Consider the following 22,820-nt stretch of genomic DNA (forward strand, 5'->3'; position numbering starts at 1 on the left):
CTCACCCCCCAGAGGTAAGAATAGAAAAACTATTAAAATTGTGCTAACCTTATGGGCAGCTCAGCCTCATGATGTAGGTGGGAAGCAAAGCCCTGGCTGGTGCTGGTCCAGCTAATAAAAGAGTGAAGACAGCTCAGATTACAGGCGGGGGGTTTATATGGGTCCAATTAGAAGAACATGGGGCAGTTTGTTGTGTATGGCCGCGTACACAGCAGTCAGGGTGGTCCGGGTAGCCATGCTTACTTTTAGCCATGACTGTATCAGACGAGCTTTAGCGCTACGCGGAGCAGGAGAGGAAAACGGCGTCTTGTCGTCTCATTGTCTTCCACAGTGTGTTTACCTGGAGGGGGACGGGCGGCGGTCAGAGGGGCGGACTGCCGGGAAACCTCGGGCCTTTGCTCCTCAGAAAGACTCCGTGTTTACGAAGGAGCGTTTTAGTTTGAGTAACATTATTTTGAGATTTTTTTAATTTTTAAATCAGGCTTCCCAAATGTTCCAAATCTTAATTGAAATTATGTGCTGGAAAAAGGATGAGTGCAACTTGAGGAACTCTCGGAAGTTTTAAGTGGCAGGTGTCAAACCCGAGGCCCGCGGGCCAATTCCGGTCCGCCATAGCTATTCACGTGGCCCTCTAGAGACTACAGGATCAAAGGGCAAATTGGGGCAGAATGTGTTGATAAAACTACCAATTAACAAACTGTTGAAATATTAGTGTTCTCTGCAACAAATTAATTAATCGTATGATAAATTAAAACAAGCTTGAGAATTTCCATTTGCATAATTTATCATTTTCCTCTTTCCTCCAAAAACCAGATGACAAAGCCTTCGGTCTGGTGCATTCATCTTATTTTGAAGGACACTTTTGTTCACAGAGACACCATAATTCTCTTTGTCGTTTCAATTTTTTTGTTTATTTATTTTGGATATTTAAAACGTTCCAGTGTTAGATGTTTATTTGCAATTACCGCCATTATGTTACTCGAAAAAAGTCTAGAAACAACATTATCATTTATCGCGATAAATTCTGGGACAATTTATCGTCCGGCAAAATTTGCCGTCGTGACGGGCAAAGTAGTGACGGTGCAAAAATTGTGAAATGCATGTGAATCCCTTTTTTCCAAGGAACTGTATAAAAACCAGGTATAAAATACATGTTAGCCATTTAGATTTTTGCCCTGTCCTTTTATTTCGCGTCATGGCGGCAGCGTCAGAGCAGCGCCCCACCAAAATGTGTCGTTTGCTGCTGCGCAGGTCCGACCAACCTGAGGCCGAGGTGGAGAAAGAAGGAAGCAGAAGACAAGTGATGTTAAAATGAACATTTATAATGACTCTTTGTTGCCGTCGCAAAAATAATCTTTAAAAAACAATTCAATTATTAACACTGAAATGCTGACTTCACTGGTAGTCCACGAGTCATAGAACACAACTCACTGAATTTCTTTTACAAACACAGTACTACAGTTACATTAAATAGTCATTACCGTTAAATCTATTATGAGTGATGCTTAAAGAAACAAACAGAAACAATGACGAGTAATTAATCCTCTCATTCCCTCACCGTAGTAGCTGTTGTCTTTTTTTTTAATTTTTTTTATAGAAAATATCCTGCTTCTGAGATGTTTCTGACCAAAGCAGAAAACAGACTGGCAGCATAACAATAATGGTACGTGAGCTCCAACATTGCACAAATAGGGTGATGTTTTTTTTTTTTTTTGTTTGTTTTTTTTTCTTTTTATAGGGGAGCGGAACCGGGACGGGATCGTCCCGCAGATCCAACAGTTACGACGGCTGGCTGCCTTTTGGCTCAGTGTGGGATTATTTGGCACTCTTATTGACAAAAAGCTTTCTCGTTTTTTGTTTTCCCTTAAAATGGCACAAGAAGGCGTTTTCTTTCCAAACCACGTTCAAGAGACTCGTATAAATGCTCTCAGAGAAAGCCCTTTAGGTAGTCTTACACTGCGGACTTTCACAGATTCTCCTCGTTCGTCACGACAGAAAAGACGGAACCGTTCTCGCTTGTAAGTATCGAAGAGAAATATACCCAATGAACGAAACATCACTCTCTGCTCAAGCCGGAAATATTTGATCTTATGCTGTCAGTCCATTTTTGTCTGAGATGGAGCGAACGGAGGTTAAACGCCAAAGCAAATCCCAAAACCTAAAGACATGAGAAGTTTTGCAAAGCACAAATGTGCTTCCCTTACGTTGACACATAAAGCAAGCGTTCAGTCAAAGGAAAACAAAACAAAACAGAACAGTCTTCCAGAGCTTGAGAGTTCAATCTCCAACACACACATGAGTTCTGAGGATGTAGAAGGTCAACAAAGTCCATGGGAGGTTCTGAGGGTCAAACACAGAAACGGCCTCATGTCTGGTTGGCAAAGAATCCTTTTTTTTTTTTTTTCCCAGAAAAGCCTTAACCCGTTTAAAGGGTGGACACAGTTGCAGGTTCTCGGGGTAATGAAACAAGTCGCGGTGTCGTGCAGACTGAGAGAGATAAAGAGAGACTCAGGTAGAATTGGTTCAAAGAGAGGAGTGAGCAGCCGTAGCCAGTTTTGTAGCGTTTCAAAATCAGTCCTAGCCTTCTTGTGAAGGGGGATGAATGTCCAGAACACGTTTGGAGTGAAAATCAAAACCGAGGAAAAAACAAATAAAAAAAATCACCTTTGGAACGACGGTGCCAATTGGTCTGGCGCTCGGTTGCGAAACACGGGACGATGAAACGGATAAATCGTTGATACAAGCAGGCCTGAACGAATCACAGCTTTTTCCCTTTGTGGTTTTCCTCCATTTGGGGCGGCAGAGTCGCTCTTCGTGTTGCTGGTGCCAAAGACGTCTCTCAGATCTGACTGTGACATCAGCTAAGATGTTTTACCCTTCACTTCAAATCATCTGGCAAAACAAGAAAAAAAAAAAAAACAACACAAAAAAATCCTAATTTGAGATTTCAAACCAAAGTGGACACGAGTGTAGAGATCAGTCCTCCGGGAATGTGGCAGAGAAGCCTTAGAGAGAGGAAACAGGTGCTACTTTTCTATTTTGTCCGAGATTCCAGCCCTTCCCGTCATTCTCGAGACCCAACACGGAAAAAAAGAAGAAATAAATTAGAACAAAGGATGACAGCAACATGGTTGTGGAAAGCCAACACGGTTTGCCTCATTTCCCGCCCACCCATCGATAAAGTGCATTTATGCAACACCAAACAAACAGGAAAATGTTGACAGCGAATCGGAAGTTGTGTTCGCATATCTGGTTCATGACTTGCGGCCGTCTTAGGCCTTTACCTGACTGGAGCTGTTTAAACGCATTTAACTTTACATGTAGTTGACATTCCTGCCGTGAATTTACATTAAAGACAGTTAGACATTCAACAGAACCCCCAAAAAAATTTATATATATTATTTTTTTTTTTACAAAAATAAATCAAAAGAAAACAAGAAGAAATGAGTACATTCATTAGATTAGATCTGGGCTTTCAAGCTGTGACAAAAATAAAAAATAAAAAAAAGAAAGAAAGTAGCATTTTCATGAGGTTCCAGCTGAGATCCTAAAAACACAAAGAGCCAATGCACTGAGTAACATTTTCACGTTTGCTTGTTTCACATTTGTAATCCTCCTCTGGATCTAAGAAAGAAAGAAAAAAAAAACATTATAAAAACAAAATTTTCTCAGATGATATTAGAGAGATGAGTTCGACCCATGAGAAATCCGATCTCAGATGCGTGTTCATGTTTGTGTCTTTTTTTTTTTTTTTTTTCCTTTTTCTTTTCGGGCCAACATGACGATAATGAGCTCCCTCCCAACTCACAACATAAAAATCCAACAGTTTTAACATGAGGTGAGTTCAACTCAAAGAGATATACATTTGACTGCATGCAGCGTTTATGTCTCTGAATGTTGCGAGACTCCTCGCAAAATTTTTAGACTTTTTTTTTTATTCCCCATTTTTTCTTTTTTTTTTTTCCTCCATAATTTTTTACTTTGATACCATGCAATAGAAGACGTGCAAAAAGATAACACCGAACTCCACAAACACATCGTTTGATTGTTAATGGCTATGTTATGGATGCTTATAACATGTTATGCTTAGTCCATGCTGGCCTATAGAGACATTTGTGAGAAAAAACAGCGGTACTTAAGCCACAGGTCAAACGAACACACAAGGGATGCATGGAGTGTAAAACAACATGGATCCATAAAAATCACAATCTTTAACTCTTACTCTATGTACCTATGGGATAAAACAATGCACAAAAAAGTTCTTTGTCCTTTGTTTTCTTAAGTAATGCGTTTGATTATCTTTTCTTAACTTAAAAGATAAGTGTTTGATTGGCACTTGATCAGCACTTCTAAACAAGTTATTGATATCTAACATTTGATCGCACATCTACAAATTCAGAAGCTGCAGAGGTCTAGTTTGGCACAGGTCATACTATGGAGTCTATTATTTACTTTTACTATCTTACCAATACTGTATAGCACTCTATACACCTCGGCTTAACGCTCCACCCCGTCGGAGCGCGCGTCTCTAATCAACAGACCAGACATCTTTTCCACTAAAATATTTTTGTATAGTTTACTTATCAAATAGCAGCATTTTCATAACTTACAAAAAGAAGTACATGTAAACCTATTCATTCAAAATCTTAGTAATTTCAAAGGTTCATACAACAGACATAAAACACAAAACAGGACAACATGCTACTATATTGCTTCCAATATTCTTAACATTTTTCTTACTGTCAAACTAAATCATCAGTGACAGAAATATGGACACCACCGCTCGATGATGAGGCATCATAATGCACAAACAAACTGCGAAGCTAATCTTAGTCAGGCTTAGTTGGCACTCTCATCATCCACACAAATATAACATAGTTTCACATTGTATTGACAACGCTGGACTGCATTTGGACTACAAACTAGAATAGCTACAATAAAGTACATATAGATCATATGACGTGACATATTGTATTCCACAGAAATGAGCTCTAGTCATTTTTCAGATAACAGGATATGCATAAAGGATGTCACTGTTTCGGCTTGAGGTCACAAACAAGTTCCCACGTTGCTCTCTCTCGCGTGTCTTATGCATTCTGTCCGAAATATTTTTGTTTAGAGCTCGAGCTCGGCCATCGGATTGATATTCGTTCTGCCAAGATTTGCCTTTTAGTTTTGAAAAATAAAAAAATAAAAATAAAAACAAACAACTAAAATTTTTTTCCTTCCTTTTAAAAGTCCAAACCTATTCCCCCCCCTAAAATCTTTCTTCGTTCTTCCCGCTGAGGAAAAAAAAAAGTTTGACACTTTTGAGCTAACGTTTGCTGGTTGGTCTCGGTGGGTATCACAGTTTTGGAGGCAGGTGTTTTTCTGTGCATTTTTAGCCTTGTGAACTTTGCGGCCTGGGAAAACATTTTGATACTCCTACGACCCCGTAGTGCATAACTCCCACCCACGGCGCGTCCGACACATCGCCCATGAGACGACAAGACAAGAAGAAGGAGAAAGAGGGGGAGAGCACAGTGCAAGGAGGGAAGGACATACAGACAGATGCGGCTTGGGGACGCAGGAGGAGCCTCAGAACGCAGACGGGAGGACATGCAGGGGAGCGAAAACATCGGGAGGAAGAGGAACGTTAATGGGAGGGAGAGGAAACAGATTGTGGCACAATGTATGGATTAGGGAGCTCTGAAGGAGGAGCTCTCTGGAGTCCAACAGTCCCGTTGCATTGATAAAACACCCCCTTGTTTTGTGCTTTTATCTTATTATATGCTAAAATCTCGGGCAGTAAAAGGTTCGCTTATGCAATGATTTCACAGGTGGCCAGATTGTAGCTATGGATGACTGTGAGGCCTTCCAAGCACAGAATGAAAGGAAGAGACTTGAGCTGGGAAGAAAGGCCCACCGCTTGTATTGCCACGCAGAATGTTGACACACACAGAGTTGCTTGAAAGTAGTTTGAAATCTGCTTACTTCTGTCTCTCTCTCTTTTTTCTTCCACACACGATTCGTCCAAAACAAAAACGTCATTTCATCAGATTCTCCTGAAAACTGGGAGCGTCTGAATTTCTTTCACACAACTCAGCACCAACCCTCACAGCTTCGCATTAAGGAAGCTGATCACAGAGCTTGGGTTGATGGCGACTATATCGGAAATGTCCCTTAGAGCAACAGGGAGGCGGACGTTCGACGACCGGGGAGGTTCAGTTTGGGTCAGTAGAAGATGGGTAAATTTAGTAAAGGGAAAAAAAGTCAAAAGACGCAGGTGTAATAAATACATGTGTGGAGAAATCCTCTCGGTTGGTACAGTAAGGCAGAGCCGGCCCAAGACCGTACGGGGCCCCAAGCAGAATTTCATTTGGGGCCCGATTCCAGTTAAGCCCATCCACCAAGGCACCAGTAACGCCTCTTTAAACTGCCCAAGCTTGATTGTTTTCTTGTTAATTTTTTAGTAATAAGACAACAGCTACTTCTTAATCGCAGAGCGCATTTCACTCGACCTCCAAATTATTTACTTTATTCACATTATTTGTCTTGTTAGGCACCAGCGTAGACAAAAGCAGGACAAAGAAAAAAAAATGAACAAAAAAACTAGCATTAAGACCATTAACTAGAACTTAATCATATTAATTCTGATTAATTAAATATAGATAAAATTGTCGGTAAAAAAACCGACAATGCATTAATAACAGATTTAAAAGTTCTCTTAAGTTTTTGGCACATTGGTAACACTGTTGCACACCCTCCAGCCCAGTAGGAGGCAGTAATGCACCTTAAGTCTAAAGTCAATGAACAGGACATGTTGTGTGAGCTTGGTGAACAGTGATGGAGGACTTGACTTGCTTAGTTGGGCGGAAATTTATAAATTTTTTTTCCTCAAAGGCAGCTGAAATAAAAACATGGTTGTGTGCAGTCTACACCTAGACTTCAGAGCCAAATAAAGCAAATCTATATCTGACCTGATCATTTAAAACATGTAGAAATCTACTCACTGATTCAGTCATGAGCCAAAATCAATTAGGATTGACAAACTTGCCAAGTATCGCTGATTAAAAAAAAAAAAGATTAATCAACATTAATTAGAAAACTTCCAATTAATTTGAATAATTGCGTTTCACGACTACTGCTGGAATCGAAGAACATTTCTCTCCACATGACTTCAGTTACATTTGTCAGATCTTAAAAATAAAAATAAATACATTTTTTAAAGACAACATTTAATTTCAATTTTTAAAAGAATTTAAAACTCTTAGAAATTGCTAAATCTTCTGAGCAACGTAAAAGATAGACATATTCTTTCTAAACACTGATACATATTTTACGCTTTGAGAAGTCAAGTGCTCTCTGGGGCCCCCTGCTGGCCTTGGAGCTCTACGTAGTTTACTTATGCTATGCCCTTGGATAAAGGTTTGTCAAAGAAACTTGGGATGGAGGCTATATGCTAACGTCTTTTTAAAAAATTGACATGTCCTTGATATGCTAACCTAATAGAGACAAGATGGCCATGTTTGGAGCGTTGGGCCGGCTCTGCAGATTGGTTTTGATCTTGTGACATAAATGTGCATATAAAGATGTATTCACACCCCTAGTAGGACAGACACACTTTACATTGTGGTCTAAATGCCTCACAGTGCAGTCTTTAGAGAGCCAGCAGACTCAGGATGAACGCTATGGATAGCAGCACAGAGGGGGTCGGATGCAAGGTAATCTTGGAGTGCTCCAGACATTTGGCCTGCCACTGTCAAGACAAAGTGGCAATAAAAGACAACAAGCCAAAAAACATGTCATGTTTCATTATATGCTCCACTTGAGCATTAATGTACGTTGGGAACAATAATATTCTGCTTAAGTGAACTGCAGAAATTTCTCTTTTGTCGTCATGTCAATTAGGAAGCATTTCTCACAGAAAAGTGACTCCAAAACTTTGCTTTCTGCTCCACGTTGGGTCTATTTGGTACCCTTACAGAAAAGGCAATAGCTTCTTTGTTCACAGATATAGGTTCTTACAGCTCTTATCATCAAAAAAAAAAAAAAGCTTTTGTAGTGCTTTTGTTCTCTTCGTGAACTGCCACCGCTTTCAGGAAGTCTGAGCCTGTAGATAATTCTTGGGTGTTCCGAATGTCTGGCTAAGGCAAAAAAGTATGTCAGGTGTTATCTACTGCAGGATGTTCGGCTTGTGTTATAAAACAATGGACTTATATTAGAACTGCTTTGATTCACAAAATATTCTGAAATCAATCGTCATTAGGTAAGAAGCCGGGTCAGATCCAGTGGGCTACCAATGGCTGGACGACACGACGGCTACTTTGAATCAAGTAAAAACTCAAGTTGTGGAAACGTTTGAATTCCACGGTACAGGAGGTACAAATCTAAGCCTATAGCACCAAGAAAGGGTTCGTCAACAACATATTTCTTTGTGTTAGTAGCAGTGGCTGAATATGAAATGATGTTCTAGTGTTTGTGCGTTTGTGGGAGCGTTCTCTATGTGTGTCTGTGTTAAAATATAGATTATACATTCCTGTGTGTCTCCTCTGTCCTCTCGCATTGATTCTTCAACCCCTGAACTATACCTGCAGACAGCAAGCGCACAGTTCAGACTGGGTTTGAGTTATACATTTCTTTCACTGCAACACAACGTTTGATCCCTGGAAAGAAAAAAAAAAAAATAGCAACAAGCTAAAATTGTTTTTACATTCAGATCAACCTGCGTTCGCAGGTTTAAATAATCTACTTGTGTTTGAATGAGACTATGTCAATAAGTTAAAGGATGAAAATATAAAATACCCAAATTTTTGTCATTTCAATTATGAAATGAGCTAGAATTCGACACACGTCAACATAGATGCGCTTTTGTTTGCTTGTAAAGAAATTATACTTGGATTGCTGCCCTAAATAGCTGAGATGAGCTCAGGTGCTTGTCATAAAACCTCTCCCCTGTTAACAATGCCTTCTGCATTGAACACAAAGAGCAAGGTTTGTAAAACAGCTCGATTAGCTGGCCGGATCTTCATCTGATACGCTCAGCTCACCGGGAGCCGAGGTCTCAAACCGACTTAAATCCAACAAAAAAACAAAACAAAAAAAACAACAACAACAAAAGAAAAAAAAAGAACAAAATGAAAACAGTAATGAGGTTTTAGAGGAGGGTGAGACTCCGCAGCCTCACTCCTGAATCTGCAACTTGGCAGTGGACCAGTTCAGCTTACTCTGATCACCATTGTCAAAAGGACTTGACACAAACTTTTAAAAAACATCAGGACTTCTGTCCTAAAAACACACTCACAAATCACACACACTTATCTTGGTTGTCTCCCCCGCCTCCTCCTTTGTAATTCTCTCGTTTGATACTGAAATATTGAACATATATTTGGACATTTCTTTTTTCTATTCTTCTTGACTCTCTTAATTCCTTTCTATTCTCTGTCTTCATCCTTTCCTTCTCTCGTCTTCGCTTTCGTTTTAGCCCACCTTCTGTGGGTTGGTAGCGCGCACGCCCTGCTCGTACGTGATCCGCTGGCTGATCAGATACTGCGCTGCTTGTGTAGCGGCCGGCGACCCTGTTATTGTAACTTTACGGTTCCGAGTACCTGGAATGAACTCTCCTTTTTTGGAGATCTGGATGCGGGCTCCTGTCAGCTCCTGGTACTCTACCAGTGTTTTCCCTCCTTTCCCCAAAATGGCGCCCACCAGATTCTCGGGCACAGCAATTTCAACCACGTCCTTGGCTCCGTCTGCCAACTTTTCTGTTGCCAACAGGGAGGAAGCCATCAATGGGGATGATGCATTTAGGTAACCGTTGGAAGCTCCAGTAGCAGCTGCTAGTGAGCCCAGGGAGAACCCACCGAGGCCTGTAGCGGGGTGGCCGGCACTGCTGGAGGCATCATTAGCGTAGGAGGCCAGTAGGTTAGCTGCAGCGGCAGCAGCTGGGTTGGCACTAGCTGCCACTGCAGCGAGGACTCCAGAGGCAGCTGCGGGGTTGAGACCCAGGCCCAGGGTGTTAGTGTTGTAGCCGTAGCTGGCCAGTGTATTCAGGGCTGAGGTGATGGCCAGCAGATCGTTGCCAGAGAAACTGGACATGGCGGCAGGGAAGGCACCCATTCCTGTCAATCCGGCCTGACCCAGAAGGCTGGAGGCAGTGGCAGCTGCTGCGGCTGCGTTGGGCAGCACCTCGGCTGTGTTGGCGTAAGGGGAGCCTGTGGGGTTGGAGTTGGCCACTGGGCCCGAGACGTTGGAGTAGCTGATATTCAGGCAACTGCTGCTCTGAGGGTCCTCCTGGATTTTCTGCACAATGATTTCCACAGCCTTACGGTTCTGTTCTGGCTCTCCGCTGATGGTCACCACCCGCTCCTGCAAGTTGATGCCCTCCGGCTTCTGAGAGAGCTGCACCCAAGCTCCCGACTGCTCCATCACCGCCTTCACTGTGGCACCACCCTTACCAATGATCAGCCCAGCGGTGCTATTGGGTACAATCAATTTGGCCTGCAGAGACATAGAAAGATTGTGGTAGCAAAAGCAGGAAATATGAGCAAGATTGCACAGCATTAATGGTAAACGGATAAGAGGAGTATCTCTAACTGAGTCAGAGTACTACACCAGCCCTCACTCTACTCAGCAGTTTGCTAATCCCTGGGGTTTAGGCTGCAGCTGCCACACTGCCACATGGTTCTGTCTAGCTATGGAAGACTGCAGGTAAAAATAACCCCATACACTCACATTTTCCTGACCCTACCACACTGTAGGTCACAGACCACAGAACAAGTAGGATAGGTAAGAACCAAAGTGTTCAGGAGCTGCTTCACACCTTAACGGTCCTATTTGTTAGAAATATTAAGCATTGAAACCCTTGGAAAAGCTACAACTGCTTTAAAAACTTCCTTTGTGTTCCTCAACTAAACTATAGACAACTACCAGCTTAGGTTCACAACCGTTTGTTTCTTTTCAAGGATCTAGTTGCCAACTCAACAGACTCTTACCTGTTTAACACGGTCAGGGTTAACCGTCGTCTGTGGTTGCAATATGCTGACAGGTTCTGGTTTCTGGGCACTCTGGGGCATCTCGCGGACTTTCTCCGCAATGAAGTTGTGGACGCTATTGAGGGCTTCGACAGTACCCTGTATCAGACAGACTCGTTCAGTTGTTCCTGTGATAAAAGAGACAGAAGAGGACAAACGTGATCAATGGGCGACAATTACAGTCCAATGAGTGGACACTTGGCGAGCAGATTTGAGGGATTTGCTTGTGGCTAAACTAAGATCCACATTTGTAATAAGAAGTGCTGGATGCAATGAATGGTCCTCTACGTTAAATGGAGCTATTCTTCACTCTCTCCATTTACACAATCAACTGAGAAACAGCTGAAAGAGTGAACACTGCTTAGTTAGCGAGCCACGGGGGGGGAGAAGGATTCCTCTTCGATGATGTAACACTTACTGTGCTGTAATCCTGAGCCTGTCCTTGCCTTGCAGCGTTAATAGACTAAACACACATTTGTTCTTCCTCCAGGCTTCTTTCTACGCCCACATCGACGACCCAACTGGCATTCTGTTGCCATGGTAAAGGGCCCAAGCCGTGGAAACAGGTGATGCAACACCAAGTCTTTTATACTGGCTTGCACGATTTCTACAACACTCTCCTTTTTATGTATCCGTCTTGCTCTTGGCAACATTTGCCTGTCCTTTGGAAGAATGGAGGACGTCTACACATTCGTTTTTTTGTGTGTGTGCATGCATGTCAGCTTGACGTATATCTGTGTGCAGCCCGAGAGAAAAGTTTGGATTCCTACTCTGAGTAAAATCTGTAAAAAAAAGACCACCTGATGAGATGATATTTAACAGGTTTGCTGTACAAGTCTGCGTCTGTCGTCTACCAATTTACTTGCACTCAGGACAGCATGAAACGAATAGAGAGAAAATGCATTTGTCAGATTTAATCTGTGTTATACTACAGAAATGTTGAATAATGGATGTGGACAGACTGCTGGTCAGTTTAAGCATCGCAAGAACTGAGAAGAAATTCTGTTCAAAATTGGAAACGACACAAGGCGTATTTGAGTTTATTTCCTCGTTCCGTTCTAGATGACAAGAAGAACGTTGTATTTCTTAAAATAATCATTCCTGTAGGATCTTCCATTTCTTTCTCATACACAGTTAGAGTAGACTTGGTTTTCAATACGCCGGCTCAACGGCAGCTTAGGACTCCTTACCAAAGAAACATTTATCACAGAGGAAATTAATAGCCAATTTAAACACAACATCCTCAGCAACACCAAGGAATACGCTGTGTACAGTAATTATCTGGCAAACGGTTACCTTGGAGAAATCAATATGCATGACTAAATGCATCCATGAGTCACTATGCAATGGCTTGAGGAAGTTTTCAAACTTTTCTAACTTTCTGTGGCAGTGCCGCAGTGATAATGTATAAGCAGAAAATGGAGATCTGATTTCCGTTACGTTAGCAAAAATAGACACAGACTGTATAAGAACTGTCTGAAGTTAAATCAGACTGAACTTTTCCTGTTTTAGCTTATTTCTGTTTCTAAAGGCCTGAGTGTTGAGAGAGAGAGGATGAAACAAAAGATAACATATATGTCCTTAGCTTCTGGTAGAATTTGGGTAAAATGTTTTTCACCACATTTTGTTGGAATATTGGCCCATTCCTCCAGGTAGGTTTGTAGGTTACCTTCCTGAACACATCTTTTCAACTCTTCTACACAAATTTTCCATCGGATTGAGATTAGGACTTTTGCACAACCACTCCTAAACACCGACTTTGAAACTAATTTGCTGTTTTGCTTAAGGCCGTTGGATATTTGCAAGACCCGTATATGCTCAAGCTTGACTTGATGGCTTAAGATGGAGCTTCGTTATTTCCACATGATGTTCTTTCACCATGGAGTCATGTGTTTTATGAAGTACACCAGTGCTTTTTGAAGTAAAACACACGCAATGTGACAACCCCATCCTCGTACTTCATACTATTCTTAGGTTTGCTTGGTCATTATGATCAAACACTTCGAAACTTTGTTCCTAAATACATTTGCAAAATGTAATCTGATGTTTTACGTAGTTTTTGAAGCAATATCTTCCCGTCGCCGAATATAAATCCAGGACTCATAATGACTATTATCAGCGTCAACCAGCATCTTCGTAAGGTATTTTGCATTTGTTTTGGGGTTGATATTCACATATTGCACTAAAACATATACTGCTCAAAAAAATAAAGGGAACACTTCAGTGTTCACTTAAATGTTAAAGTGTTCCCTTTATTTTTTTGAGCAGTGTTCAAAAAAACACTGCTCAAGGAGAGAACCCGTCTCCTTCCTAAACAGTTTGACAATCCCATGATCTTTCCGCTGTACTTCTGTGTAATACGGGTGGATACGGCACCTCCAGGCAAAGTAAATATCTGGATATAACTGCAGTGTTCCTCGCTGCTGTTTTATTTAAGTGTAGAGTTTCAGTTAAGCGCAGCTTCTATATCCAGAAGCAAACACAAGCGGGTTAAAATAAATCCAGAATACTTACCGACTGCCACAATACTTTTTTCTGTTTGTGTTCTAGCGTTCTTTTAGAGCTTTATGAAACAAGCGGACTTGCACACTTTGACATATCTCTATGTCACAAGTAGAAATTGGGGACTTTCATGTTCATCCTATAAATTACTACACAGGAAGAAACTCTTTAAATCTGGCCTTTTCTTTAACATCAACCTGTTAAACATGGTAAGGGTTCTAGGTTTTAAAGTGCTAAAGGAAAATGTGGATGTTATATTTTCGGAAAATTTATGGAGTTCAATCCGTTGTCTGTACACGCTTGTCATTGTTGGGTTGAGCAGGATGCGTCTATTCTCATTGGTGATTGTTCGAGAGGTACACCCTTGAGACAGGACTGTGCTTGTACTCTCATATAAAGGGCAGTTTACACAAACCAATTAACCTGGGATGTTTTTGGACAATGGGGCGCAGCCAGAGTACCAGGAAAGAAATCACAAAAGCACAGAGAGAACACGCAAACTCCATGCAGAAAACCCCCAGGTTAGGATTTGAACCCAGGACCTACTTGCTGCAAGGCACCAGTGCTAATAAAGTGGTCCACCATGCAGGAATTACTGCAGAAAATGGTAAAACAAGATATTTTCTTGTTTAACAATCCCTTTTATAGCCTCCAGTATTGTAGGCAAAAACAAACTGCATAAAGATATCAGAACCAGAATAGAAGAAAGAACCAGCATATGTGTACAGGAAAATTTCCATGAAGTATAAAAAATATATATATATATGTGACTTATTTTTAAGTAATTTTCTCACACCGGGCGGCCTCTCTCCATGCCGCCTTAGATGCAGAAGAATATGAATTGGGTCATCTTCAGCTAAGCAGAACACACTTAGAATAGCCCTGAGTGATCTTGCTTATTGCTTTTTCTTCGGTTTTCCCAACACTAAATGCTGAGTGAGGAAGTTGCTCTGCTTGGAACAGTAATTTTGAGCTACACATCTATGCAACTCAAAGGTTTTCAAAGACTGACATTACATCTCCCCAGACAGCAAAGGTGCTTAAATACTGAAGCAGAGACCTCTTGCTGTTGATGAGACACACAAAGAGGACATGAAACTCTCTGGATCTCACAATAACCTCTGTCCGTTTTTTATTCCACTTCCTGAAACGTTTGCATCAGCTTTCGTCTCGCTTTTGTCTGCAAGAGTGAGGCGTTTCGCGGTGATAGGTGTGCGCGCATCGAGTCCCGCTCGGAGTTTGCTCGTCCTACTGCTGTCATGAGGGGGAGAAAAAAAAATGTGTCAGGGCCCCGGAGAGCACACATCTCTGGCTCCAGCTTTCCCCACAGGACCAAAGCCTCTCACGTTCTCCATCTTGATAACAAAGTGCAAAAGTTCCAGCACTTCTCAGGCAGCTGGCAGACGGTTTCCAAGATGAAAATCTAGCACAGAATGAGCTTTGTTTGATTTATTAGGACTGCTCACACTGCCACAAGTAGAATACCCCCGTAATTACTGTCAACACATCAGCAGCTTTCCGATGATATTATCCCCGCTACAAACCGAGCTGAAACACTTTTATTGCAAATGTCAAAGCTGAATATATTCATCGCGTCACATTGTTGCCATATGGGATGTCTGTAAAATGTAAGCAGTCACTTCAAAATGCGAGACCTTTTTGTAATCTTCCATTTTCACCAAGCTAACCAGAAACAGTTGTGGATTACATCACATCCCAGCCAGAGGTTCGCACAATCCGTGTGACCTTGTATGAAAATCAAGGATAGCACAGCATGCTCATCGCAAACATTTGCTGTCATGTAGTCTAGTGAAATAGGTCTCCAAAGCACAGATGGATTTCCTTTATGTCCAATGTTTTCCTCCATAAATGGTGAGGAAATGATCAAAGTTCCACTTTGGGGGACTTTTATCCACCAGGACGGATAATAATGACGTCTGGTCAAGAGGTGCACCAGTCTGGTAAAAACTAGCCTCCTGTTCTACGCTTTCCTTCGTTCAGGCACAACAAACTTCAGAAAACCACAGAGGTGTAAGACTCCAACAACAAAACCAAAGACATATATATATTTTTTATTGTTTAAGATAACTTTATTAGTGATTAGCGCCATTAGGGAGGCTAGCATCACTAGTAGCAGCAGTCTCTTCTCTCCAGGTCTTGAATTTTTCCCTTTCAAGACCTTTTTGTCTTATAAACAAAACTAATATTTCCAGATCCTGCATATTCCATGACAGACAGAGGAAAGCACAAAAGCAAAAGCAACTTCCTGTAATCCAGATAAGCTTCTGGTTGTCTGCTGAAGCTCCATGCAGCTCATCTGTCGCTCAGTTATCACCGTGCAAAACTTTCTAAACGTTTCGTCTAAGCATATAGGAATTAAAACATTTCCTCAGCAAGCCATACAGTGCAGCAAACTGCTCATTCAGTTATGCAAACTCACTTAAATGAAGGTGTTCTTCCTACCGACGCTTGTCAGCTGCTACAATAGACTGCCAGACTTTGACGGCCTCTCATCCCTTTGCCATTTTATACCTTTGTAGTTTTGGTCATTTTGAACCTGACTTTTTCAGGTACAGAAGAGAGCTGTCTTCCACATGATGTTAAGTCCTCAAATCGTTCCAGTTTTTGGAGATTCCATTGAATTTGCAAAAGATTAGTTAGCCTGGAGGAGATCCCAGAAAGGCTGAGCATCTTGGAGCAGAGCTGCTTTCTTTTATGGCGTGAATCATGGAGGGAGTTCTGTCAGCCTTCTGGGAAACTCAGAGTTAAGGTAGGAATGTAGATTCCCTTGGAGATGCACAAAGAACCTGACGTTAGTGACAGCAGAAGATGCCCACTGCGCTAACTGCTATTACAACATACTAACATTTAAAAACTTCAAATCATAATGTCATTGTTTTAAATGAATTAAGCACAATCTAACAGTGACTCCTCCCCCACACACAGTGGAACATCACCTCTGCTCCTTGTATAAATAATCAGTGACCTCTTGTTGCAGGAGGGATAGAATAAATGCTGTTAATTAGTTTCCCAGAACAAACAGAAATGAGTTAAATAGACACCAGCAGGTCAAAGCTTGACAGAAACAGGGATCAGAAATCGGCCATAGATCTCTGATGCATCTCCACTGCAAGTATATAAGTGTTTTTGTGTTTGCCTGAACTACTTCTGAATGCTACGTGAGTAAAATGTTTTTGACTTGGAACTCAGAACAAGAGTCAACGTATAATTTAGTGAGTGTGATTGAAATTCTCTCACAACACCAAACTGGAATTAAACCTGATGATTTAATTCCAACACAAGAAGCAAGAAGTTCCTCAGTACGATACGGCTGCAGGGCGTATAAAACACAGATTTAGTAATTATCCGTTTACGTGTAGCTCTTGCTTTTACCCGGAGAGGATTGTGCTGCCTTTATGGGTAAATATATTGGCCTAGCCTTAGTTGGTCCAAAGTGTTGAGGAATATCTTGTTTTGGGTTTGTGTTGCTAACAGCCGGCTCACCGATTACAAATGCTAGCGAATCCCACAGGCTTCCTGACACGGTTAAGGTGAGTACGACGTCACTCTGCGACCCGGGTTCCAACTTCTTCTGCAAAGCTAACATAGTAAAAACCCGGTAAATAAAGCCGTATTCCTAACTAAATGACCACTTCCCCACATCTTTTCTTCCTCCTTCAACACAGCAGCTAATCGTAAACGAGCCTTTCTGAACGTCTTAATGGAAAACAGGACGAAAGCAGCAAAAGATGTCCGAACTTCAGGTTTAAGTTGATGTCTGTTTCTACCTCCGCCATTCCAGATCTTTTTAGAAACGTTATGTTACAACGTCTTCAGGTCGGAGCTGAATAATTTCCCAGGGGGATTACAGCTGCCTCTGCTTAAGGCTGTCACAATCATATCATTTTAGGAGACAATTAATTGCCGTGCAAATTATTGCAATTAAAGATTCAATTATCTTTCTTGGAAGTCACTGTTATAGTAAAAGCCAACTCATAATTTATTGATTTACTTCACACTTATGGGAAATAGCTGCATCATTTAAAATATATATATATATCATATTTCTTGCCTTTGAGACTTTGTAGGGCAGAAAAAAAAGTACTACAAGATGAAGTCATTGAAAAGGCAAAATATAGAAGTAGTCAATTTCTGGTTATTTAACCAGCCTGTTGCTATGCAAAGACATGAGTTAATATGCGGTATCAATATTCTGCCAATCATTATTTCAAAAACATTGCTCTAATCAGCAGGCCTTTTTATAAATATCAAGAACTAAAGAAATCCCAGCAGTTGTCGCCGTGCTGAGTGCAGCATCAGGCTCGTCCGCCAGGTCAGCAGACAGTCGATAGTAAAATCTCTGAACAAGATGTTAGCGTATATCAGATGGACAATAGAACGACGCAGCAACATAACAACTGTTTCAGATCAAAGTTGAGCCGTGATTCACCAGAGAGGCCCAGACAAATGTGGGGAAGTAAAAGTTCCAGTTTCAGTCCGTTTACAATCCCACCCATGACGTCATCGTAGAAGAGATGAAATCAGCATCGAGACACGAGGCGTTTGGGAAAAACCCTCGTCTCTGCGCTTGCTGACATTTCTAAATACCTTTCCTTTTACTCTGTTTTCTTTCACACAACCTCACTGTTTAATTGAGTGTTTTTGATGACATTCCAACAACAGAGTGTTATGCTGGAAACAGTGTGTGCACGTATTTGGCTGGTGGCAAGCTGCAGAAGGCAAGAGGCCGAAGTTTTGTTTCTAAGTTTAAGTCCAAACGGAGAACTTCCACAGACCTTTTTTGCAGCTGCTTAAATATGCGGATGTGTGTTAGTAGGTGTGCGTAGGCCGCCTGCATGAGCGGAACGCAAAGTGCAAGTGGGTGAATGCGTAGTGTGTCATGTTTATCGTATCTCTAGCAACTCAACAATGCACCAGAGAACATGGGCTCAAGCCAGAGAATGAGAAGAAATCAAAATCAGCAGCTAGGTGCAGGGTGAAACCATGCAGAAAAACAAACGAAAAAAAAAAAAAAGAAATAGATAAAAATGAAGCATGACATCATCGCACTTGGCCTAAAACTCTCCTAACTACCAGGAAACAAATCTAAGCACAACAATGATCGGCAAGGAGGGAAGAGGAAACTTGGCGTGTGTTCGTGCAGCTTGAGTACAGCTGAGAGAGGCTATTTCTGGGCCTGCCCCTTGTCCCCTTACCCTCCTGCAATCATGCATCATCCACTCCCTTCACTCTGTCCACTCATCCATCTCGGTAACTGCAGGACCCAGTTGTACACTTCCCCAATATGACATTTAATTCAGGTTTGATTTCTTCTGCCGGGCGGCTGAGCGATGCATGGAGGGTGGGAGGCCAACTGTGAGCCGTCACAGAGAGATTTCAGGACAAAATGGCTGCAATGCTTATTGACCCTTGATTGGTTTGGTCTGCCATTGTGAGCGTGATTGGTCAGCGGTATGAACTCGGTGGAACATTGTTATAACGTTTTGTTTTAAGGCCGGAGATGCACCGCTCCGATTGGAAGGTGTTCCCTTGATAATCGTTAATCAGCAGAATGTTGACATATAAATATTCAACTTCTTTTAATTAGTGGTGGTACTCAGTTAAAAATTTTAATTGAGTTAATTACAGGGTCTGTAATTAACTCAATTAATCACATTTTTAATAAAAAACTATATATCAACAAAATAAGCAACATTTTCAATTCAAAAACCCTTTTTGCTGCTAAATTATTGAGTTAATACACACAAAGATATTAAATGTTCTTGATCAGTTATTTGGGTTATTCAACTATCAGATTGGTGCAAAGTGCTATTATAATCACTCAGCAATCAGGTTTTCCTGGAATCTGCTAATTCATCGACAAATTCTTATAAAAAAGAAAAAAACCTTATTTAGAAACATGAACGCTGACATTAGCGTTGGAGACGTCTGTGCTGCTGCAACACGTTTAGCACCGAGATGCTATTTTATTTTAGGTTTGAACAGCTTCGCTGGTGGGATCACTGGTTTTAACACAACTTGCACATCGCTACTTCGTTGTGCGTCGCTGTCGTTTGCGGATGTCGCTTGTGCGTCACACTAACAGCATGTACCTGAAACGCACGAATACAAAGGTTCTGGCATGAACTTTTGCATATTACGACTAAATCATTAAGACTAATAAATTGAAATGAATGCACTGAGGTGGCGCACTGATAAAGACAGAACTCTCACACTGTCCAGTCTGTTAAGACACCAAATAAATGCATGTATTTTGATGCACTTTTTAAAGTTTAATTTTAAAAAACTCGGATAAAGGCGAAGGAAATGTGTTTTTGTGGGATTCTCTTGTGTTAGTTAATATTCTGTTGCATTCAAAATCACTTGAACTATGTATTTTTCTTAAATGCTGCATACTGATGTAAACTGACTGATGGTCTCTCATGGTCTTGGTCACTCTTTGATTAGCCTTTAGCTTTAGCCTCCAAGTAATCTGTATTTATACAAAACAAAGAGAGCTATCGGCTGTGAGTAAGACTTCAACAGAAACTCATTTCAAAAACCCAGAACTATCCCTTAAACTCCTAAATTTGTGTTGCTTTGTCGTGACAGACCTTTCAATCTGTCGACACTTGAGGCAACAAAGTTTCGGCTGCACCGACTTCCACAAAGCGGGGCTTTACTGTACAACAGCAGCTGCTTCGTTTTACTTGTGTGGGCCAGAGTAACCACCCAATCAAATTCCTGCCAGCACCCTCTCCCTGAACTCCTCTTCTCACTCATCACAATAATGAGTCGGGGGGTGGGATGGTGGCGAGCAGGTGGTGGCCTATGAACACATTCATGGCTTAAAGTGAGAAATAAAGATACATATGACTCGTTTTATGTGTTCGGTATCCGCGGAGCATTCCCTCAAACGTAGCTGTCCTCCCGTGCGCGCAGCGCCCTTCATCATGGCGAGCAGAAACAGGGTGGAAGATAAATTTTTAGAAAAATATTTGCAAGCACATGTCCTTCCTGTCCTCCCCTCAGTGATTTCTTGCTGCAGTTCACTTGAACAGATAACACACATTTCTGAAAGAACAGGCCAGATCTAAATTATGTTCTGTGGTTTTTTTTTTATTTTATCCAACTCGTACTGTTATATTCTTTTCCTGTAAATGTTCCTATGCAGTTGGGACGGGCCAATGCATATAATTTCCTATTGGTGTGACAGTAATTTTAGAGAAATGAAAGAGAAAGTGCCACAGCTAAACTCCTGATGCTGCACACTGCCAGTCAGCTCTCTGGAAGGAGGCAGCTGCAGTTTTCCCTTGCTTCCGAACCAGACAAATTATTTTGTTTGTGAATTATTATGGTCACAAATAACACAGATAGTGGAAATTAAGTGAGTCATATTCAGTAAATTAGATTCAACATTCTGATGAGACTGATTTGCCAGATTAAAAGTACCTTTTGAAAATAATATCCTTCCAGCAGCCATTAAACATACTTTTTATTAACTCCACATTTCTATTAAAAATTGTTTTTTTATTGGTCCGATGTAATATTAAAATTTCAAACTCATGTTTTTATTAACTGTAATCAAAAAATCATTATTACAAACAAAAATAAGGGCTGTCAAAATTAATCTATATAATGTGTTTCACTGAGTGATAAAGCTCCTAAAATAAATAGACTTTTCAATAATATTCTAATTTATTGAACAGGTCTCTCTATAGCAACAACATATTTACTAAGGATCCAGAATGTTTATTAAATTTAGAGCATAATCTTATTTTTTATGTAATAATTAATGTGCCACTTGTTTTTAATGGGAATAATTGCTGCTTTCCTGTTTTATATCATACCATAAGAATCTCATGCTAGTCCATTCCTACTACAGAGGCTCAGTGCAGTCATTTATCACTCAGATTGCATTCTGGGAAACTGTATTTTTCTGCCTTTGTCACCCAACAGCAGTAGCGAATTCAAAATATGAAAACATCTGGATAATCACCTGAATAAATAGTTCATTTGTGAGCATGCTAACAAATTACAACTGCTTGTTTCTTACTTGAAGCACCAATCTTGCTTTCTAAATGTATCTATAGTTAATAAAATGTCTACAACAACATAAGGATTATTTGCTCGCATTGGTTCTACGGAGAACATCTGGACCTAATAAGCAGCGAGACGCTTGGCACCTGTTATTTGCAGCCGGCTCGCAAACCCCCTCTGAAGCATGAAGGACAAAGCAGCAGGCTCCTCCATGAATCAAGCGTTTGGTGTTTGGACGGTAAGATGTATCGGCGCTGACCTCCACGCTGACAGGGGTCACTGAGCTGCATGTGCAACGTTCTCCTGTTGCCATATTTGAGCGATACTCTTTGGTAGAATGAATGCTTAGGACGTAAACCTCTGCATATCCAAACTATTATTTTAGGGGAGAAGACACAACAGCAGCCAGGTATAGACTTTTGTGGGGATCATCAGGCAGCTTTTGAAATAAAATCTGCAACCTTTTGGGGAAATGATTAAAGTTGATTATATAAAATCAACTTCTTTGAGCTTTAAATCATGTTATAATGTTATTCCCTCATCAAAAACATACTTGGAGTGTTGCTTTGATTCGTTCATGCATGTTTGAGAAGTCTTTTAATCTCCAATAGCAAAACCCCTGCTTGGACCGAGCGAGCGCCACTTTCAAGATGCAGCTCCTCCTCAGAGTTGCAGTTTCCAAGCTTCCAATCTTTCGCCTCACAGAGCATCCCTTCTCCTGTGACTTTCACACTCAGCTCCTTCAGACTAGCCAGCAGCAAATAGCAAACACCTGCTGGAAATGTGCATCTGCTGAGCTCTTTGCTACATCTCAGGGAAAAGCTGGTAAAAAAGTTTTTTAAAGGTTTATAGAGGAGCAATGTTGGGATGGCTCCTTGAAGGCAGAGTTTCAGACAGAGCAGGAGTTTTTAAAGAGGCAAAGGCCCAATTTCAAGGCATTAAATTACAAAGTCAAAGGTTTTAAGTCATATTTGTTATTTAAATATAGTTGCTGCTCACTGCCAGTCAATAGGCCGGAGGACGGCTCCTGAACTTCTCCCTTCCTAACAGCAAACACAGTTCAGAGATATTTCTGGTCCACAAACAATCCTGGCGAGGTACCAGAGGCACATGAATGAGGCTGCCGACTGCAGGCTGTCTACCTGACTGAGAAGCCCAATTAATTATCTAACTAACATCAGCTTGTTATGCTTTTGTCACTCTATGGAAAAATGTTTTTTTTTTGTGTGTGTGTGTGTCTAATTTTAGCGGGTCTTAACTATAGCT

At 41.1% G+C, this 22,820-nt stretch overlaps 1 protein-coding gene across 2 annotated transcripts in view; it reads right to left on the reverse strand.

Moving 5' to 3' along the window:
* Positions 1-1,301: 1,301 nt before the first annotated feature.
* Positions 1,302-22,820, reverse strand: part of nova1 (NOVA alternative splicing regulator 1) — a 32,708-nt gene continuing 11,189 nt past the window's right edge. For both annotated transcript variants that reach the window (XM_008428335.2, XM_008428336.2), the window contains exons 3-4: positions 10,974-11,140; positions 1,302-10,479 (exon numbers count right to left, since the gene is read on the reverse strand). In XM_008428335.2, coding sequence (XP_008426557.1) covers positions 9,460-10,479; positions 10,974-11,140 — 1,187 coding nt within the window. In that variant the 3' untranslated portion in view covers positions 1,302-9,459. The remainder of the gene's footprint in view (positions 10,480-10,973; positions 11,141-22,820) is intronic.

The sequence above is a fragment of the Poecilia reticulata genome, linkage group LG14, assembly GCF_000633615.1.
Source record: "Poecilia reticulata strain Guanapo linkage group LG14, Guppy_female_1.0+MT, whole genome shotgun sequence".
In the NCBI taxonomy this organism is placed as follows: domain Eukaryota; kingdom Metazoa; phylum Chordata; class Actinopteri; order Cyprinodontiformes; family Poeciliidae; genus Poecilia; species Poecilia reticulata.